General features: G+C 41.2%; 1 protein-coding gene across 1 annotated transcript; it reads left to right on the top strand.

Moving 5' to 3' along the window:
• The first annotated feature begins 6734 nt into the window (after window positions 1-6734).
• LOC110565777 (protein NipSnap homolog 3B) lies at window positions 6735-16724 on the top strand. Its single transcript, XM_021663537.2, has 6 exons — window positions 6735-6890; window positions 9694-9904; window positions 11302-11460; window positions 13831-13980; window positions 15045-15131; window positions 15217-16724. Exons 1-6 carry the CDS (start codon window positions 6831-6833, stop codon window positions 15291-15293), a joined length of 744 nt encoding a protein of 247 aa, XP_021519212.1. The 5' UTR covers window positions 6735-6830; the 3' UTR covers window positions 15294-16724.
• Window positions 16725-18058: the final 1334 nt, after the last annotated feature.

The raw sequence follows: 18058 nt of genomic DNA on the forward strand, positions 1-18058 counted from the left end.
TTGGCAGGAACATGGAGAAAGGAAATCTCATTCATCTCCTGTAAGATGAACAGATAATGGAGAAAAGTATTTCATGAAGCTGACTCAATTTCATTTTGGGGTGTATAAAAGTAGTTCAATCAAGTTATTCAGTGAACACTATTTATTGCTCATATGCATATTTAAATATATGGAAATGGTCCATAGAAAGGAATAAAGTTTGGATAAAACCATTGGAAGAGTGAACAGGAATGAGTGGACCAGAGCTAACTTTGGAGAATACTTAACTTTTTTGAACATCTTAGTGAACTTTTCACAATGTAAAATGGTAGTATCAGCTTCTCCAAGCAAAAGGAGAGCAGCCAAAATAAACACAGTAAAAAGTGTCATGGACATGATTGTTAGATCTCTACAGCTGGACAAAATATGTGAGCTGAACAGTGTAAGGGAGGAACAGCTTCAGATGTTTCTCAGAGACAGCAGTATGCTCCATTGGTTTGGGCCCATGATAAGGTAAAATGTCACAGCAGGAGCATGTGGCACAGGAGGCTGCTTGCCTCATAGCAGCCAAGAGCAAAGCAAGAAGGGGTAAGGCCAGGAACAAGTCAGACTTTCTAAAGGTGTAATCTCAGTGACCCATTTCTTCTAGTCACGCTCGCCAGTAGCCCAGGCATCACCACAGTAGTGGACTACTCTCTTAGAAGGAGCCCTCGTGATTGTCTGCCCTAGACAATTTCCCCACTGAGACACTTTCCCAGTGATCCTAAGTGGTGTCAAGCTGACAAACTATCCATCTCAGCCAGCCTTCAGCACAGGAGCCTTCAGGAGATACTGCATATCTAAACCATAAGATACATCCGGTACTTACAGCGATTCAGGCACATTAGAATGCATCGCTGGCATTATCTGAGAGAAAAAGTAAGGGTATGGTAAATGATTTGAGAATTAGTGACAACACAAAGAAGGGTATCTAAATAAAGGCAAGGATGGCACCAAATAAAGGTATCAGTAAAACTCTCATTTAAGGAGTCATCACAAAGCTGGGTGGTGGTGTTACACCTTGAATCCCAGCACTGGAGGCAGAGGCAGGTAGATCTCTAAGTTCAAGGCCAGCCTGGTCTACAGAGGGAGTCCCAGGACAGCAAGGGCTACACAGAGGAACACCTGTCTCTAAAAAGAAAACAAAACTCTGTTGTTCTCCCTTGTGGCGCTCTTGCCCCCTCCATGTCTTTCTATTTCTCCCTTCTTCCATAAGATTCCCTGCACTCTGCCCAAATTTTGGCTATGAGTCTCAGCATAGGCCAGAGAGAAAGAGGATCCAGACAGTCCCGATGATGAGCTCTGGTAGGTTAGGGTCAGATAGTAGGGGAAGAGGACCTTCCCTATCAGTGGGCTAAGGAAGGGACATGGTGGGAGGGGGTGGGGGTAGGATTGGAAGGAGATGAGAGAGGGGACCACAGCCAGGATACAAAGTGAACAAATTGTAATAAATAAAAGGAAAAAACAAAAAGTTATCATAAAAAACTATAGTTTAAAAAGACTAATAACTTGGGTTAACTAACGTATCTCATTCCAAACACAACAGACTAATTTTACAGTAGGAAATAGTGTGAAATTTGAATTATTCTGAAGCAAACAAAGGCTACACCTAGCAGCACTAGAAAGCTCTGCTGAAACTATAACTAGGAATGTTTTCCAGCACAAATTTTAATCATCAAAATTCTGATTTTCCTTAAACTGTGGCAACCTTCATAAAAGACAGAATTTTGAACTTAGAATGTGTACAAAAACCTTAGGCAGCATCTTGACGCTTCTAAGAAATGAAAAAAATACAACAGATCTCTCTGGTTTGATTACCCCTTCCATCAGTGCTCCACCCTTCCATAAAACATTGAAAATAAGCTATAACGAATTCTTTCTAATGATACTGTAAAAGCAATTAGTGAAAGCCAAGCAAATCTAAAATAGACTAAAAAAAAAGAGACAAGCTATTATATTTAACAGTGATCATAAAAAATTGCAAAAGGTCCAGAAAATTCCTCTTAAAGTCTACATGTAGGAATCAGAGAGTAAGAGAGCAAACATGCAGAGCCTGGGGAAATGATTCCATTTATGGCTGATGGGCCTTAATATGCCACTGGCACTAAAGGCCACTTTTAATCTGAATCCCAAAGAAAGCCAAAGGGGTATTTTCGTAATTTAACTATTTTTTATAATTTATTCACTTTACATCCCAATTGTAGCCCCCTCCCTCATCTCCTCCCTGTCCCACCTATTCCCCTCCCCATTTCTCAGAAGAAAAGGGGGGCCCTCCTCCCCTACCCTGACCCCAGCCTATCAAGTCTCTTTAGGACAGCTTACATCCTCTTTATCTTTGTCCTGGCAATGCCTTCCCACCAGAGGGAAGTGATCAAAGAGCAGGCAACAGAGTCCAGCCAGAGACAGCCCCTGCTACCCTTACTCGGGAACCCACATGGAGGCTGAGCTGCCTATTGGCTACATCTGAGCAGGGGGATCTAGGTCCTCTTTATGCATGGTCTTGGTTGGTACATCAGTCTGCAGGCCCCCATGGGCCTTGTCTCTGGTGGTGGTCCTTATGGAGCTCTTGTCCAGCCTGGGTCTTTCTATTCCCCCACTCTTTCCTACAACTCCCTGCACTCTGCCCAAAGTTTGGCTGTGAGTCTTAGGATCTGCTTCAATCCCCTGTTGAATCCCCTCCATTCAGAGGACATTAATGGTGGGCTCTTAAGGGGTATTTTAATCATAAATAAAAATACATAGTAAATGTACATTTTTCTTATGTTTTAGTAATAAAATACATTAATAGAAATTATTAACTTGTACTATCATTAATAATCAAGATATTCATAACTCTTTTCTACCACTGATAGTAAAAAAGACATCAGCAGATACAGAAATATGAACTGTTGGCAGTTCAAGAAAAGAGAGCCTTAGTCTTTTTTCCACACAGCGCTTTATTCAATGTTCAAAACACAAAAGATACTTTGGTGATATAAGCAGGACACTTATTAATGAAAATTGATTTTTATCTTTACTACAAGTTCCTCAATAATAAAGCAATTCATAAACTTGCTAAGGGACATTGAATAAAAGTTGACTTTTACTTCTATTACAAGCTCCTTTTAAATACAATAAAGCAACTCATACACATTGTGATGGTAATCTCGTTTTACTGAAATTAAGCATCACTCACACACACACACACACACAAAATTGACTTCACTTGAAATATTACAAGAGCTAAAAAAAAAAAAGACAAAAAATAACAAAAGTAGGAGCTGGAAATGTAACTCAGTTGATAGTTAAGTATATTTGCCTAGCATTCTAGAAACCCTGTGTTCAATCCCCAATTGGGGGTGGGGGAGTGGCGACAATGCCTACAGGAAAAAAAAAAGTTAATCTATGTCACCATCTAGTGGCCTTAGAATATAGTTCTGAAAAGAGAAACTTCTCTAAGGAATCTGGATCCAGAAGGTAAGCATGCAGAGTTCTCCAGGTACCTGTCCTCTTACCAGCTAGGCTAGCAGAAGATCCACCTTAAAGGGACCAGGATCAGCAACTGACACTCCAAGACCAACTTCTAAGCACAAAGGAGATTTGTGCCCAAAGAGACAAAGGGCAGAGAATAAGAGACAAAGACAGGAAATAGAAGATGAGGAAGGGGGAAAGGAACAAAGGAGGTGGGGAGGGGCATTTGTCTCAGAGGGCTGTAAAAGGAACCTTTAGTCCTCTGTTTTTAGTGTTGTCTCAAAGGATGATTGCATCTGTCAGTTAGCATAGGTCTAGCCCTGAAAGCTTCCAACGTCTCTACAATCTAACCTAGGCCTCGAGATATTTTCAGCTGCTGAGATTCAGTGATGAATAAGCTCAACCTTTCTTGTTCTTTAGAGCTCTGGGCCGGCCAGTTCAAACTCCTCTCCCAGATGATTTATTCAATCTGACATTTCTCTTAGCCTCTGAATTGCTCCACTTGGTCTCAAACTATCTCCAGCAATTTTCTATAATCTCCTGGCTCCTCCTCATTTTCTGGCTCATTCAGTCATCACCTGAGTTCTCTCTTTGCAACTTGTCTCTATTACTGTCCTGGTAAAACTACCTACTCTCTACTGTTCTCTAACTTTCTCCCCATGTCCAGTCCCATGTCCAGTCCCATGTCCCCTCCCCTCCTCTCAGCAATCTCTGCATTGCCCCTTAACTAGCTTCCCTTTCTTCTCTTTTCTCTTGAGAGCTGGGTGTATCCTATTCTGTTAAATTTTTTTTTTTCTGACACTCAATTAGGCCTCACTTTCAAACATGGGTGCTTCCTTCTACATGCTATTTTTACCTTCACTGTTTGGTATTAAAGGTGTGTACCACTGGGCCTGGGCCCAAGCTTTTCTTTACCTGAAACTTGCTCTATATACCAGGCTGGCCTTGAGCTCAGATCTGTTTGCCTCTGCTTGTCTCCTGGATTAAAGGTATGTTTGTATTCCAGCCAGATCACAAATTTAGAAGTTCTTTGGATGTGATCTCTTGCCAGAGCATCCATGTTCTGATTTAAACTTCCTCTACAGGGGACAAAGGACTACCTCTGCATAGAGAGGAAACAGACATGGCCCATAGGAAAAATGCCAATTTATAAAGGTAAAATGTAGAACCCTGTGTTAGGATGAGGTGTTTAATTTTAATAAGGTGTATTAGTTAGGTGAGCCAAAAGGGACTTTTGATTGCTGGACTTCAATACTCGGTTAGCTGGACCTCGGTAATCAGCCTCAAGAGGAAGAAGTGGCCAAATTAGGGAATTAGCTTTAGGAATGAAATCTAACGGGTTTTAGTAAGGTAGAGGGAAAGGGGGAGAAGGTCAAGGCCTGCCAGAGCCGTGCTGGCCGTTCTTGGCTGCCGAGAGTCCCCTCACAGCTCACCCGCTTCTGCTCGGTTGCACAAGTCTAACCTTTGGACAAAAACAAGCAGGAATGCCTCCAAGGACATTGTTCTATTTGCCAGCATCAGGTCAGCCATCTGCAACTGATATCTATTTGTTGTTTTAGATGTAAAATGTATTTTCACAAAAGAAAAATAGCATGATCATAAAAGCCTTACACGAAGCCGTAAGAAGTATAAATTTATAAAATTTTTGATAGCATTTAGTTAAGATTAATATTCACATAACTTAGAAGTCAGCAGATTCAGAAACTCAGTAGGTGTGTACTCTATGGAATGAAAATGAGGACAAGACTACTCGTGGGTATTGTTGAGGAAAAGGCTTTCATTATAGATATGAGGGAGAGAAGAGCCAGAGGCATCTGGACGGGTCCAGACTGAACGCAGCAGAATAGACCTAGCCATGAGAAGGGAGAGACAGGAAGAAAGAGAGAGGAAGAGAAGAGAGAGGGAAAAGGAGAGAGGGCAAATGGACAAAGAGGGAAGCGGAGGACCAAGAGTAGAACCAAGAGAGAATCTAGCCAAAATGTCTGAGGTTATCTAGAAAAGGAAGTTGCGGGAAAGGAAGGGAAGGTCAGGGGCTGGAGAGGTTTAGAGGGTTGGGATGAGAAGTGCTAAGGAGCCAGGCCAGTGTCTGCTTTGATGTGTCAATAGACATATCAGTTAGCCATTTGCCCCAGATTTCTTTTAGGTATGTGTATAGTCCAAAGCTCTGTTGACTGTACTCAGAGCTTCCAGTAACTTGAATGGTAAAAACTGTATCTAAATCGTAGCCAACTGCACCTCCTTCGGTAATAAAAGGAGGGAAGAAAGCACATTATCAGGACTTGTAATGATTTAGTCAGTAAAAGTCATCGATAGCATATCCTATTTATAGTTGATGTGAATGTCAAAATTCCTTTTTGCTCATCATTTCTTAGACTGTGTCTTATACACACCTTAGATTGCCACTTAATGCTTACGTAAAGAAGCATGTCTGTTTTTCAATAAATCTGTATTTTGATGGCTTCTTCAATGTAATGTATGTATTTGCTAAGCATAAAGCCTTTAAGGGTTTAAAGTCTCACAAGATTTATTGTGAGTTTAATTATTTATTAAACTCATAGTTTATTGCATTAAAAAGGTTTTTAATCCCTGATGACCTGTAAATAATGTAGCTTAGTGTACATTAGTAAGGTGGCCAAGAGGCTATTTTCCTCAGGGAAATTATTTAAGATATTGTGATTAACTAGCTACTTAATGTTAACAGCAGATCCGATGAAGGCAGTGTATTTAAGAATGAGCGGTTTGTACATCTTAGTCTCCCAAGTGAATATAGTCGGAAAAATCATGGAACCTAGAATAGGCTTAACAAAGAACACAAACATGCACTAGAAAAATATAAACGGTAAATGAAGTTTTTCTGAGGGGCAAAATTCAGAAGCCGTCAGAGGTCAGCTTTCACATCACGCATATTTAACTTCAGTCTCTTTGTGTGACTTCAGGCCCGCGGGCCCACCGTTCTGGGCTTCCAGGAAAATTAAAGCATCTTTAATTTTTATTCGGAGGCTCCCAGGCCGCGGGGACGCAGAGCACTCTCTGACAAAGGTCAAGGCTCGCTGAGGGTCGCCACAGGTCCCCCCACCCCGAGATTTTAAAGCACGCCCTACAGTTTGGAGTGTTAGCGCTCCACGGGGCAAGAGGTGATGGCCCAGGGCGTGGAATCGCACCAACTGCCAGAACCCTGTAGCACAAAGTCCCCAGCGCAGGACCCGGGCTGCCTCAGGCGCCTTCGGGGAGGGGTAGGGCCGCGCCGCCGAGCCCCGCCCACTCCAGCGTGGCCCCAAGGGAGCGGGCGCGCGCACCAGGAAGCGGGAGAGCGCGAGTCCCGGCAACGATCGGCGGCTTCCCTGCGCGCTCCGGGCTCCGCCATGCTCGCCCTCCGCAGCGGCCTGAGGAGGGCGCTGGCCCCGCGGGCTCTGGCGCCTCAGGTAGGGGCCGCGGGGACGCGCGGGAGTCGGACTCGGCAGGTGGACGCTGGGTCCAGGTTGTGCACTAACGGGGTTCTGCAAGGTGGGCGCGGTCTGTAGAGGGAGCGAGCTTTGCTCGGGGAGGTGGGCGGGGCGTGTGGCGTGCGTGCGCACAGTGGGGCTATGGGGAAGTGGGCGGGATTTGTGACTTGAACCCAGAAGTTCTTGAATTCCTGTGTTTAGGAAGAGCATTTAGCTGGTCTAGAGACAGACTTTGTGGTGAACACTAATAAAGAGCATTGTTATCCATACACCCTCTGTCCTCGCTCTCTTCCTAGGATGGTTGAGAATAAACTAATTTGGAATAAAGGAGCATCAGGCAGATGTCCCTGGCACAGTTCTATCCAGCCCCACAACAGAAAATGACCTCATTCCTTAACACCTTTTTAATACAGATTTCTTTAATGTGTACTTTGTGTGAAAGATGATAGTAAATGTATCTTTTCTCAATAATTTTCTATTCTGTTATGCCCAAGACTCACAGACTCCAAAGACCACCAAGGAACTGATTCCGATGCAAATGCAATAGGGTCTTTATTACAAGCGCAAGCCCCGGGCCCACACCATCACTGACAGTGGTTCTGGTTCTCAGACTGTAGAGCCCTGAGCTCAGAGAGAGAGGAGGTTTTATTTAGGGTTATAGCAAGGTTTGGGAAACTCCAGCTTAGCAGTTACATGATTGGGTGGCATTCAGCAAGGGCAAGCTTGTTACAAAGTGATCGGCTAGCTAACATAACTAACCTTGGGTGAGCTGTACCTAGACCTCAGGAATGTTAGGTATTTTCTATGCCATGAATGTTGTACTACAAGATGGTGGGCTGCCCAGCACAGACGCCCCAAGATAAGATACTTTCCCATTCCTGAGGTTACCTTCAGGCTATTCCTTGGGTAGGGAATCTTATTGTCTTGTTCCCAGAATTTGTGACCTGTGGCCTAGTTCCTGGGAGTGGTGACTTGGGGGATGGGGAGTCCTCTCACTACAAATACAGATTCCTTGAATCATTCTAAAAGAAGTTTCATTTTAAAAAGTTTCTATTTTTATGATCTTGTATCTTTTAAAGAGTTTAGATGTATTTGTATGTGTTTGTACACGATGTGCATGTCCCGTGCTTGAGGAGATGAGAGGACAATGGATCCCCTGGGATGAGAGTTACAGACCATTGAGAGCCACCATGTGGGTGATGGAAGTGGAACCTGGGTCCTCTGTAAGAACAGCAAATGCTCTTAGCCACTGAGCCAACTCTTCAGCTTTTATTATATATTTTAAACTACAAGTATGAGGCAGAGTTGTTTAGAGAGTGGTTACAAACACAAAAAGCATTCCTACCACACACAGGAGCACCTGCAGTGTTTTGTTTTGGGTTTTTTGTTTTGTTTTTGTGGCAAGCTCAGTTATTTGGGACACTAGAAGCATAACTCATAATAATCATGAATGAAATGAGCTACTTTGGTCATTATATTAACACTGTGTACAGGAAAAAAAATCATAAATTATTGTGTCCTATAAACAAAAATAGAGTTAAGGCCTATTGCTTTCATTAGTCATATAGGTGATCAAGGGAAGCCCTAAGGATGGCTTTAGCTGGAGCTGAAGATAACAGTCTAAGGAGGGGAAGTCTGGAATAATCATGTGGGGGATTTGGTGAGGCCTGTCACCACTGATACTGAAAAGGTCACCAGATGTCAACAATATCCACTCCCAGCCTTATGGGCAGGGAAACAGGTAATTCTTTAATTGAGGTAGAGGCCCTTGTGTATTTAACATTCCTGGTTCCCTAATGCTCAGTGGCCCCAACATGAAACTAATGTTTCCAAGCACTTCTGTCTCCTTGATTTTTCCCTTTTCAACTCTTAGACAGCCATCCAGTAGACGGCAAAGCAATTTTATTTAGAATTTATACAGTGTTTACTTGCATGTAAACCTGCAGGTCACACGAGGGCACCAGATCACACCACCATGTCGTTTCTGGGAGTTGAACTCAGGACCCTTGGAAGAACAGCCAGTGCTCTTAACCTCTGAGCCATCTCTGCAGTCCTTTTGCAAAGCAATTTGAATGATTCATAGCATCTTTTTTTTCTGACCACTGAGTACTTTTTAAAAATTATTTATTTATTATGTATACAGTGTTCTGCCTGCATGTGTGCCTGTGCACCAGGAGAGAACACCAGATCTCATTATAGATGGTTGTGAGCCACCATGTGGTTGCTGGGAATTGAACTCAGGACCTTTGGTAGAACAGCCAGTGTTCTTAACCTCTGAGCCATCTCTCCAGCCCCGCTGAATACTTTTTTAAAGTTTAGATCTAGATCTAAATAATAATACTCATTTTGTAGGAACCCAAAAAGTCTTCTGCTAATAAAGATTTTCATTATGTCTGTCAAATAGACACATATACAGAATTTGCAAGCTTCTTTTAAGTAAGTAGTACTGTTGACTAAATAAGAGAAAACTCCAAAGTTATAAAGCTCCTGATCATAGTTCCCTGGGAAACATGATTACATTATGATTGAATATCAGCAACTTTTCATGAAAATGTGCTTAAAGAAGGCTTCCAACCAGGAAAGAGTAACTCTTTACTCAGTACACTTAACAGCAGTTACCTTTATTGTCATCTCATAAAAATGTCTGTAAAGAGTTGACAAGAGAAATAGAGATTATGAGTCTTCTTTGTATCCTTCATTTCCAGGCTCAAATATATGATTTTAACATCATGATAAATCTTATTTTTTTCAAAGTATTTAAATGTCTCCTATCGTTTTTCAGGTATGTTCACCTTTTGCTACTGGCCCCAGGCAAAGTGATGGAACATTTTATGAATTCCGCACCTATTTTCTCAAGCCCTCAAAGACTAACGAGTTCCTGGAAAATTTTAAAAAAAGTGTCCACCTTCGGACAGCTCACTCTGAAATGATTGGATATTGGAGTGTAGAATTTGGAGGCAGAACAAACAAAGTATTCCATATTTGGAAGTATGGTATGAATCACACAGCTTCTGCTTCATAGGAAATGCTCGTTGTTAGGCGGTCTGTGAAGCTTGGCTTTTCAGTCTTTGTTACTGTACTTACACACGGGTTACAGAAAACATTTCGAAAGCAATACAGTAACAAAGCCAAGTAAATTTAGCCATTATTCAGCAGCACTTTCCTATCTACCATTTGACTTGAGGTTAACATGTATGGGAACGCTTTGTTTCATTAAACTCTTAAGTTGATGAACTTACTTTAATACTAGGTTTTAGAATGGTTTGTTGGAACAAACACCTTTTGTAAAATTAAAATATGTGCTTGCCAAAGTCCAAGTAAGTTCAGAATATAAAATGAAAGTACCTTATTGATAGACCTAGAGTTCGGTATCAGCGTCTTAGTTATTATTAATTTAATAATTTTCATGTTTAGAGCACTTGAGAGGGCATCCAACCTTAAGATTTAATGATTTTGTTATATTTAGCAGTCACTTTTGTTTAATTCTTCACAATTTCAAAGAATTCACTGTCTTGTTCTATCATGGATGTAAAGGCAGAGGAATTGAAGAAAGCTCTTCTCATTCTGGAGATAACATAGTCACAGAAAGGAGACCATGGTACAAGAACCTATGAAGTTTCTTACTCCTGTGTCTGCTCTTAACAGTTCACATCAGGGCATACCCTGATACCCAAAGAACTCATCGCCTCATCTTTGGTTTATCTGTCAGGGTCCAGATTAATGTTCAAAAATGCTTTACTATGAAAATTGTTCATTCTATGCCTAACATAGCATAGTTTGGGACTCTTCCATGTTTTAAGAAATCAAGGCTCATTAAAATTAATATATGCTTCAGGTGGTATACAAGTTAACACATGACCCAGTAAGAAACAGCATTTTTGTTCACTGAAATGACAGTGGGCTCACAGGTTGAGATCTGATCAAGGCACACCTTGACTTGACTGCATCCCATCACTACCAAAGCATTTTCCTCTCAACCTGCGCTATCAGGTAGGAGCCCCAATTGAAGAAGAATCCACATGGACCCGGCACTCTGTGCTGAAGTCTGTTCCAAGCCCTCTTCATGGATTCATTTAATCCTCACCACATACCTGAAGGTTGTACCTATTTCCCATATCACAGACTGAGAAGTGTGCAGTGCTTAGCTGTACATGCTGGGTGGTAGAACCAGGAAGCCCACGAAGTGGTTACAATGATTGTTTCTGTTTCTCTTACCCTGAAGACTGCTGAGTGACTGGACGCAGATACCACATTTTCCACGTGGATTTTCCCACATGTAACACAGTGTTCTTACGTGCTGTGAATAAAATGTTTGCTCATTTGGGTGAAGTATGAAAAGTAGATAATTTTAAATAAAACAACAAAGTTTCTTCACCTTTTTCTACCATAGATAATTTTGCTCATCGAACTGCAGTCCGCAAAGCTTTGGCCAATGATAAGGAATGGCAAAAAGAATTCCTCATCCCAAATTTGCCTTTCATTGAGAAACAAGTGATTGAGATAACCTACCTGGTACCATGGTGCAAATTAGGAACACCTCCCAAGGAAGGTGAGTGAGTCTTTGCCACTGTGAATTTTCATGACTAAAATAGTACAGATAAAAAGTGATTTAAAAAAAAAAGTGTCACTAGAATTATTTGTTTATATAGGAATAGTGCTGTGACTGTCATGATAAAAACTGTTCTTAGTTTATTCTTAAAAACTAAGAATTAATTAATGAAGTATTTTAGAGAGAGATTGATATGAGATTGATTGATTTTGGGATGGGTTATTGTTTTCTTTTTTAACGAATGTGGGTGTTTTGCCTATACATTTTTCTGTATACCATTGGCATGCATCGCGCCTGTGGAGGCCAGAAGAGGGCATCAGATCCCCATAGAACTGGAATTACAGACAGCTGTGAACTGCCATTTGGGTAATGGGAATTTTGAACGCAGGTTCTCTGCTAGAGAAACAAGACTACTGAGCCGTCTTTCCAGCCCTTCCAAACTAAATGATACAGATTAAAGGATGCTTAGTTACAATTTAGAAAAAGTCAATATAATACTAAAGTAATGCAAACTGTTTTCAGATTCATTTTTAGAGCTGAGACAAGGTCTCACAGTGTACCCAGGCTGAACTCCAGCTCACCCTTCTGCGCAGACTCTCAAACAGAGATTAGAGATGTGTACATGCCTTTTTAAATAACAGAAGCATTTAATTACAACGATGCTTCCCACAGATTACAGTATTCTAGGTTTAGTACATCTTTACTTACAAAATGGACTGTCTGGAGGGAGTGAATTAACTAGCACTGCCAAGGTGTACACTGTAGCTAACCTTTCTGTCTTCCTCCTGCTTCTTTCTCAGTTTGAAAATAATTCCTTACGTTATGTCTTCTTGTTGATTTCAAGAAGCTGTTATCTCAATCTAGTTTTAAACAAAGGTCAAGTTATAAAAGTGTAACGTTTTAACTATTATTTTATTTCCTATTTTTCCTAACTCTGTAAATGTATTTTAGAGTACAGGAAATGTGAAAAGTCTCATCGAGCCCTTTCCCTATAGGGAGCAGAGGAAGCGTGAGTGAGTGGAAACCTGTGTGAATGTGAATTTTAACATGGGCACAGCTTGTAAAGGACGTGCAAGCCCTCAGAACTATGGGACAATTAGCAAAGCCATTCTCAGGCTCAAGAATAGCAGAGCTGTCCTCAAGAGTCAGGTCTGGGTGTTTATCAGTGACTGACTCGTGTACAGCTAGCCACTGCAGCTTCCTCCTCCTGGATGTTTACAGCCTGCGACTGCTCACCTACAGAGGCTGGCTGACCCTGCCTCCTGTACTGCACCAATAAACGAGCTGAGGTTTCCGCTGGTGGTGGTAGTGTTACAGAACCCCACCTGACACCTGTGTCTGCATGTCTGTCTTTTCTTCCTTGCCATGCCGCCTCTAGCCTGGGACCCAAGCCACAGGTGTATAGCATTAATCTGCTGAGGCCTGCCCTTGGCTCTCAGCACTGTCCATGCAGAGTTGCCATCTCTTGAAGTGCCAGATCCTGATTTTTCAACACTTTAAACATTTGTTTATTTATGTAGTATATATGCATGTCATCGTGTACACATGAAGGTCAGAGAACAACTTGGGGGAGTTGGTTCCTTCCTTATAGTGTGTGTGTTCCAAGGATTCAGCTCTGTCAAGCTTGGCAACAGCATTTTTGCACACTGAACCATCTTGCTGTGCTTAAATCTTATTTTCCTCTATATTTTTCTGATTCTTCACTGACCTTGTAATTTTTCTATCAGATTTACTTACCCTCCAGTCTCTCACCTCTGATTCATATTTCTGGCTGGAGGTAAAAAGCCTTCCAAACGGTACTTGGGTATTTAGGGACACTAAGCCCCGCCCCCCTTTATTTAGGGACACTAAGCCCCGCCCCCTTTTATTTAGGGACACTAAGCCCCGCCCCCCCTCTTAGGTTCCTTTTCAGAAAGTTTGATATGACTTCAGGCCATCTCTTTTCCTGCTGTTCCTGTTAGGGATAGACTCTGAAAGGAGGACATTACACAAACAATAACATCTCCTCTCTCAAAATTGAAAAGCAGAGAAAAAATAGGAGATGAAAAGATGCTTACAGACTTAAACAGCTTAAACCCCTATTTCGTGATAAAGTATCCGATATCTGGTGCATTAGTAAAGTTCCCAGGTGAAAACTGTTTCATGTAATTGTTTATAGATAGCTTCTATGTCTTCTCAGTTATTAAGGTTAACTTTAAACATAGACAAGAATTTCTAAACATAAAAACGAGGAAAGATAATGCAAAGAATTAACAAATATATCTGCATAAGTCTGTATACACAGACAGGGTCGCCTCCCACTCCTAGAGTCAAACAAAGCAAATTGCTTGAATAGTATGTGTTAAATAATTCTCTTTCTGTCAATTCTAGGAGTCTATGAACTGGCCACCTTTCAGATGAAGCCTGGTGGCCCGGCTCTGTGGGGTAAGGCTTTCAAAAGGGCAGTGAATGCCCACGTTGATCTTGGCTACTCTACACTGGTTGGTGTTTTCCACACTGAATACGGAGCCCTCAACAGAGGTACAGCTGTTTGTTTTTGTGAGGCTATGATGAATGTTGGTAATCATGTTTCTTGGGGTTTTTTTATTATGATAATTAATTTTGACATTTTTTTCCTAATTGTAAGGTCTAAAAACACTGATTTGTATCTTATTTTTTATTGCAAATGCTAATACCTTTTGGAGCTATTTCACAGGTTAACTGTTGTTTAGAAACTGGAAAAGTCTTTAAGAAAATATTCTTTTCATTTTTTTTCTAAAAGTCTTGTTATGGTTTGTTTCAAAATAACATTATTGGAGTAAAAAGATTGTTTCTGGATGAAAATATTTACACTTTTATAAATGCAAAAATTATGGACAAATCCCAAACAAAAAAATTTACCTATTTCTCATCGTTGGAGTTAACAGTGCTGTATGAATGAGAAAGGAATGCAAAGACCAAAGAATTGTTAGCTATAAATAAAGCAGAAACAGTGTATGTCCATGGCATAGTACTCTCTTATGGATAGACAGACTGTACCAGCATGATAACCTGAGTTTGATTCCTAGCACCCATATCAAAGCTGGCTTCAGTGGCAACATCTATAATCTCAGCCCTGGGAAGATGGAAATAGGAGGCTGGCCAGCTGGTCTAGCCAGATTGTAAAGTTCCAAGCTCAGTGAGAGACCCTGTATTGCAGAGGACACCCGACTCTGACCTCTGACTTCCACACGCACACATAGACTTGCACACCCACACAGGTACAGACATACACATACATGATCACGGTCAGGGATATAGAGCAGAGGTCTAGTACTTACCCAGTATCCATTCCCATTCATTCAAAAGACCCTCGACTCCACACCCAGTACACACACATTCTAAAAACACCTACTATAACGTTATATCTATAATAGAATACACATACACATGTATGTGTCCATATATGTAGATAACAATAAAAAGAGGACATGAATTTAAAAGAGAGCAGGGTGGACTTGAAGGAAAGAAAGGGAAGGGGCAAAATATGCAATTATAATATCAAAAATAAAAGGAAAAATACCTGTTATAGAAAAATACAGCTAACTCATGATTTACTTCCACAGTTCACGTTCTGTGGTGGAATGAGAGTGCAGACAGTCGTGCAGCTGGGAGACATATGTCTCATGAGGATCCCAGGGTCGTGGCTGCTGGTGAGCTGTTTCATTAGGCATGAATTATTTTAGAACAAATTTGATTCTTCTGATAGCTCCATTGTCTTACAAAATGTCTTTCCAGTTCGGGAAAGTGTCAGCTACCTAGAGTCTCAGGAGAACATGTTCCTGATTCCAGCGTCATTTTCACCACTGAAGTAGTTTCCTGCCTAGGATCGAACATGAGCATCTGGTCCCAGATGTGAGGCGTGTTCCTCCATTCTCCCCAGAGAACCATCCTTTTTGTTGTCTGAAGGAGATGGTGAGTTAGTCCATTGTGCCCTCTCCATTTTTAAGGCTGCCTGTGTTATATACTAACAGTAGTTCAGGAAAGACTTCTGTTCATTTTCCCCATGCCATTTCATATCTACTGGACATCAGAAAGAGTTGCCATTACCCCATGACCGTGGTAATTCATTGTTTCACAATATCTTGTCTTCTGTGATTTTTTATAACTAATTGCTATCTTGTATTCAAATAATTATTTTGAAATTTTTGAAGTTTTTGCCTGGAAATATTTTAAAATTATTTGATTAATACAATATCATTATTTTTATATCTATTTTATCATATTCATTTTTTCTGAAACTTAAAAAATATTTTTTACCCAGTAATGTTTACTTTGTGGCATCAAATGCAATTGATACAAATATTAAATCTGGTATTTGTCTTTATACTTTAAAGAAAAATGTAATATATCCTTTGTTTTAATTATGGTTTCACATTAATTAAAATCAAAGTTGAAAAGTAATATATTCTTGAGACTTGTTGCTATATAATACCATTTTAGTGTGCTCTTTTTTAATTGCTTTTTGCTACTTTTAACTTTACCTTGAATCAGTCACAAAGATTACAAGACAGTTATTTATTTCAACGAGGTCTTTATAATTATGAAAATCATTGACCTATTAAAAGCCTGCACATCCATTCTGATTTTTCAAGTATGTCTTGGATAATTACATCCTCTTTTCTGGAGCTCTTCCTGTGTTGCACAGGGTAATGACACCATAATAATGTGGCAGCTTCCTAGTAAGTGTTGTTAGACCGCGGAACAGCACACAGCCTGTCTGAGGTGCCTTCTTTAACACTGCCGTCTCAGCTGTCTGCAGAATGAGATGGTGTTCGCGAAGGCAGGTTCTACAGCTTTCACAGACATCGAAACACTCTTCAGACAGGGTTCAAAGCATTGGAGCATTTATGTGAAATAGCTGGAGCTCGATGTCTGCCTCACAGACACACAAACTGACAAGAGATAAAATTAAGCCAGTCCCAGATAACTGTAAGTCTCAGAAAGACAAATGCCATGTTCTCTCTCATATGTGGTTCCTAGATTTTCTGTATATGTAAAATCATGTATGTGTGTATGAAATGAAAATAAGAACAAAACTGTGTGGTAACAGAGGGGACTAATGGGAGCAGAGAAGGGGGAAAAGGCAAGAGGAGGAGGAGAACATAACTCAATGTACAGTATGTGCTTCTGTGAAATTTTCCTTAAGTAACACAATATCATATATGGAGAATGTATACAATGAATGTTGTAGTTGTCAAATAAACTTTTTAATTTGATTAAAATTTAAAGTATATTATAAAACATTTTAACATGATATTTTTATTGATTATTTGGGAATTTTGCACAATGCAACTTTATCACACTCACTTCCCATTCCTCCCAAGTCCACCCTCCTATGCTTGTACACTCTGCAGAGAAAGGAGAAAAAGAAAAATGACAAAAAATACACCAAGTCCAATCGGTGTTGTCCGTATAGTCACTGGAGCTTGGTCAGACTCAAAGTGGCCAGCCCCTTAAAGATAACTGAGTCTTCCTCACCTCCATTCCCTCCCCCACCCCATGAACTGTGAGGAGCTACACTTCATCATCCCTGCCACAATTTTTAAGGACACTCTTGATGGCTTCTTGTCTGTTCTGTTTGTTTGGGGGGTTGGAGGAAGGGGGAAGTTGTCACAGACCACAGACACCAGCATGGCCTCCAGAGGTAACATGGACAGTGAATGGCAGCATGGCCCCAGCGGCAGCATGAGCCATGGATATGGACACCATATGGCCTCCAGCAGCAGTACCCACCATGGAGATCTTTCAGATAGGCCAATCCAGAAAACTAGCTGTTCTCCATCTAGAATATGCTATCCTGGCTCAGAGCCAGGGCAGTCTTGCTACTGGATAGCACATTATGAGGCTGAGTCTGCGTAAGCTCTGTCCATCCTCCTCAGCAAGACATGTTCCTGATCCACCACAGCTATGTTCACACGCTTGGTGCATGAGCCACAGCGAGTTCCACCTCTCTCTTCCACATGCTACTGCTCCATTTGCCATCAGAATAGGATTAGTTCATCACTCCTGGAAATGCCCAACTCCCTTTAAAAGGCCTGCACACCTTTGTCTAGAATCGCCATTTTCTAGAATGGTTGACTCCTGCGTGCTAAAACACGTCACTTAATAAAATCTGCTCTTGTCTTTGCATGTTCTCAGAGTCTGAGTCGTGTATGTCATTTTTGGACCCTTCAGTTCCCAGTTCCAGCTCCTCATCTTCTTTCTCTGTTGTTGAACTTCCTTCTTCATTGGAAACAAAAGTACTCAGAAGAGACTACACCCTCACACTCCCCATCACTGTCTGCAGGCAGACTCTGTCCTCGGGAAGATCTGCTCGTGCACTTGTACACTTACTAGCCACAGTACACTTAGTGGCCACAGCGCTTTCTGTCTCCTGAAGCTGCTTTTTCAACTTACTCCTTCTTAGCATACAAATATGCGATTACTTATCCTATCTTTAAGAAACAGAAACAAAGCTGGGCATGGTGGCACTTGGGGAGGCAGAGACAGGTGGATCTCTGTGAGTTCAAGGCCAGCCTAGTCTACAAAGTAAGTCCAGGACAGCCAAGGCTATGCCATGTCTTAAAAAAAAAAAAAA

This window comes from Meriones unguiculatus, chromosome 3 (genome assembly GCF_030254825.1).
Source record: "Meriones unguiculatus strain TT.TT164.6M chromosome 3, Bangor_MerUng_6.1, whole genome shotgun sequence".
Lineage (NCBI taxonomy): Eukaryota > Metazoa > Chordata > Mammalia > Rodentia > Muridae > Meriones > Meriones unguiculatus.

Coding starts and splice junctions, on each gene's coding strand:
- LOC110565777 (XM_021663537.2), top strand. CDS start 6,831: ATGCTCGCCCTCCGCAGCGGCCTGAGGAGGGCGCTGGCCCCGCGGGCT. Junction 11,461..13,830: donor AGGAACACCTCCCAAGGAAG/GTGAGTGAGTCT, acceptor TGTCAATTCTAG/GAGTCTATGAACTGGCCACC. Junction 15,132..15,216: donor TCCCAGGGTCGTGGCTGCTG/GTGAGCTGTTTC, acceptor ATGTCTTTCCAG/TTCGGGAAAGTGTCAGCTAC.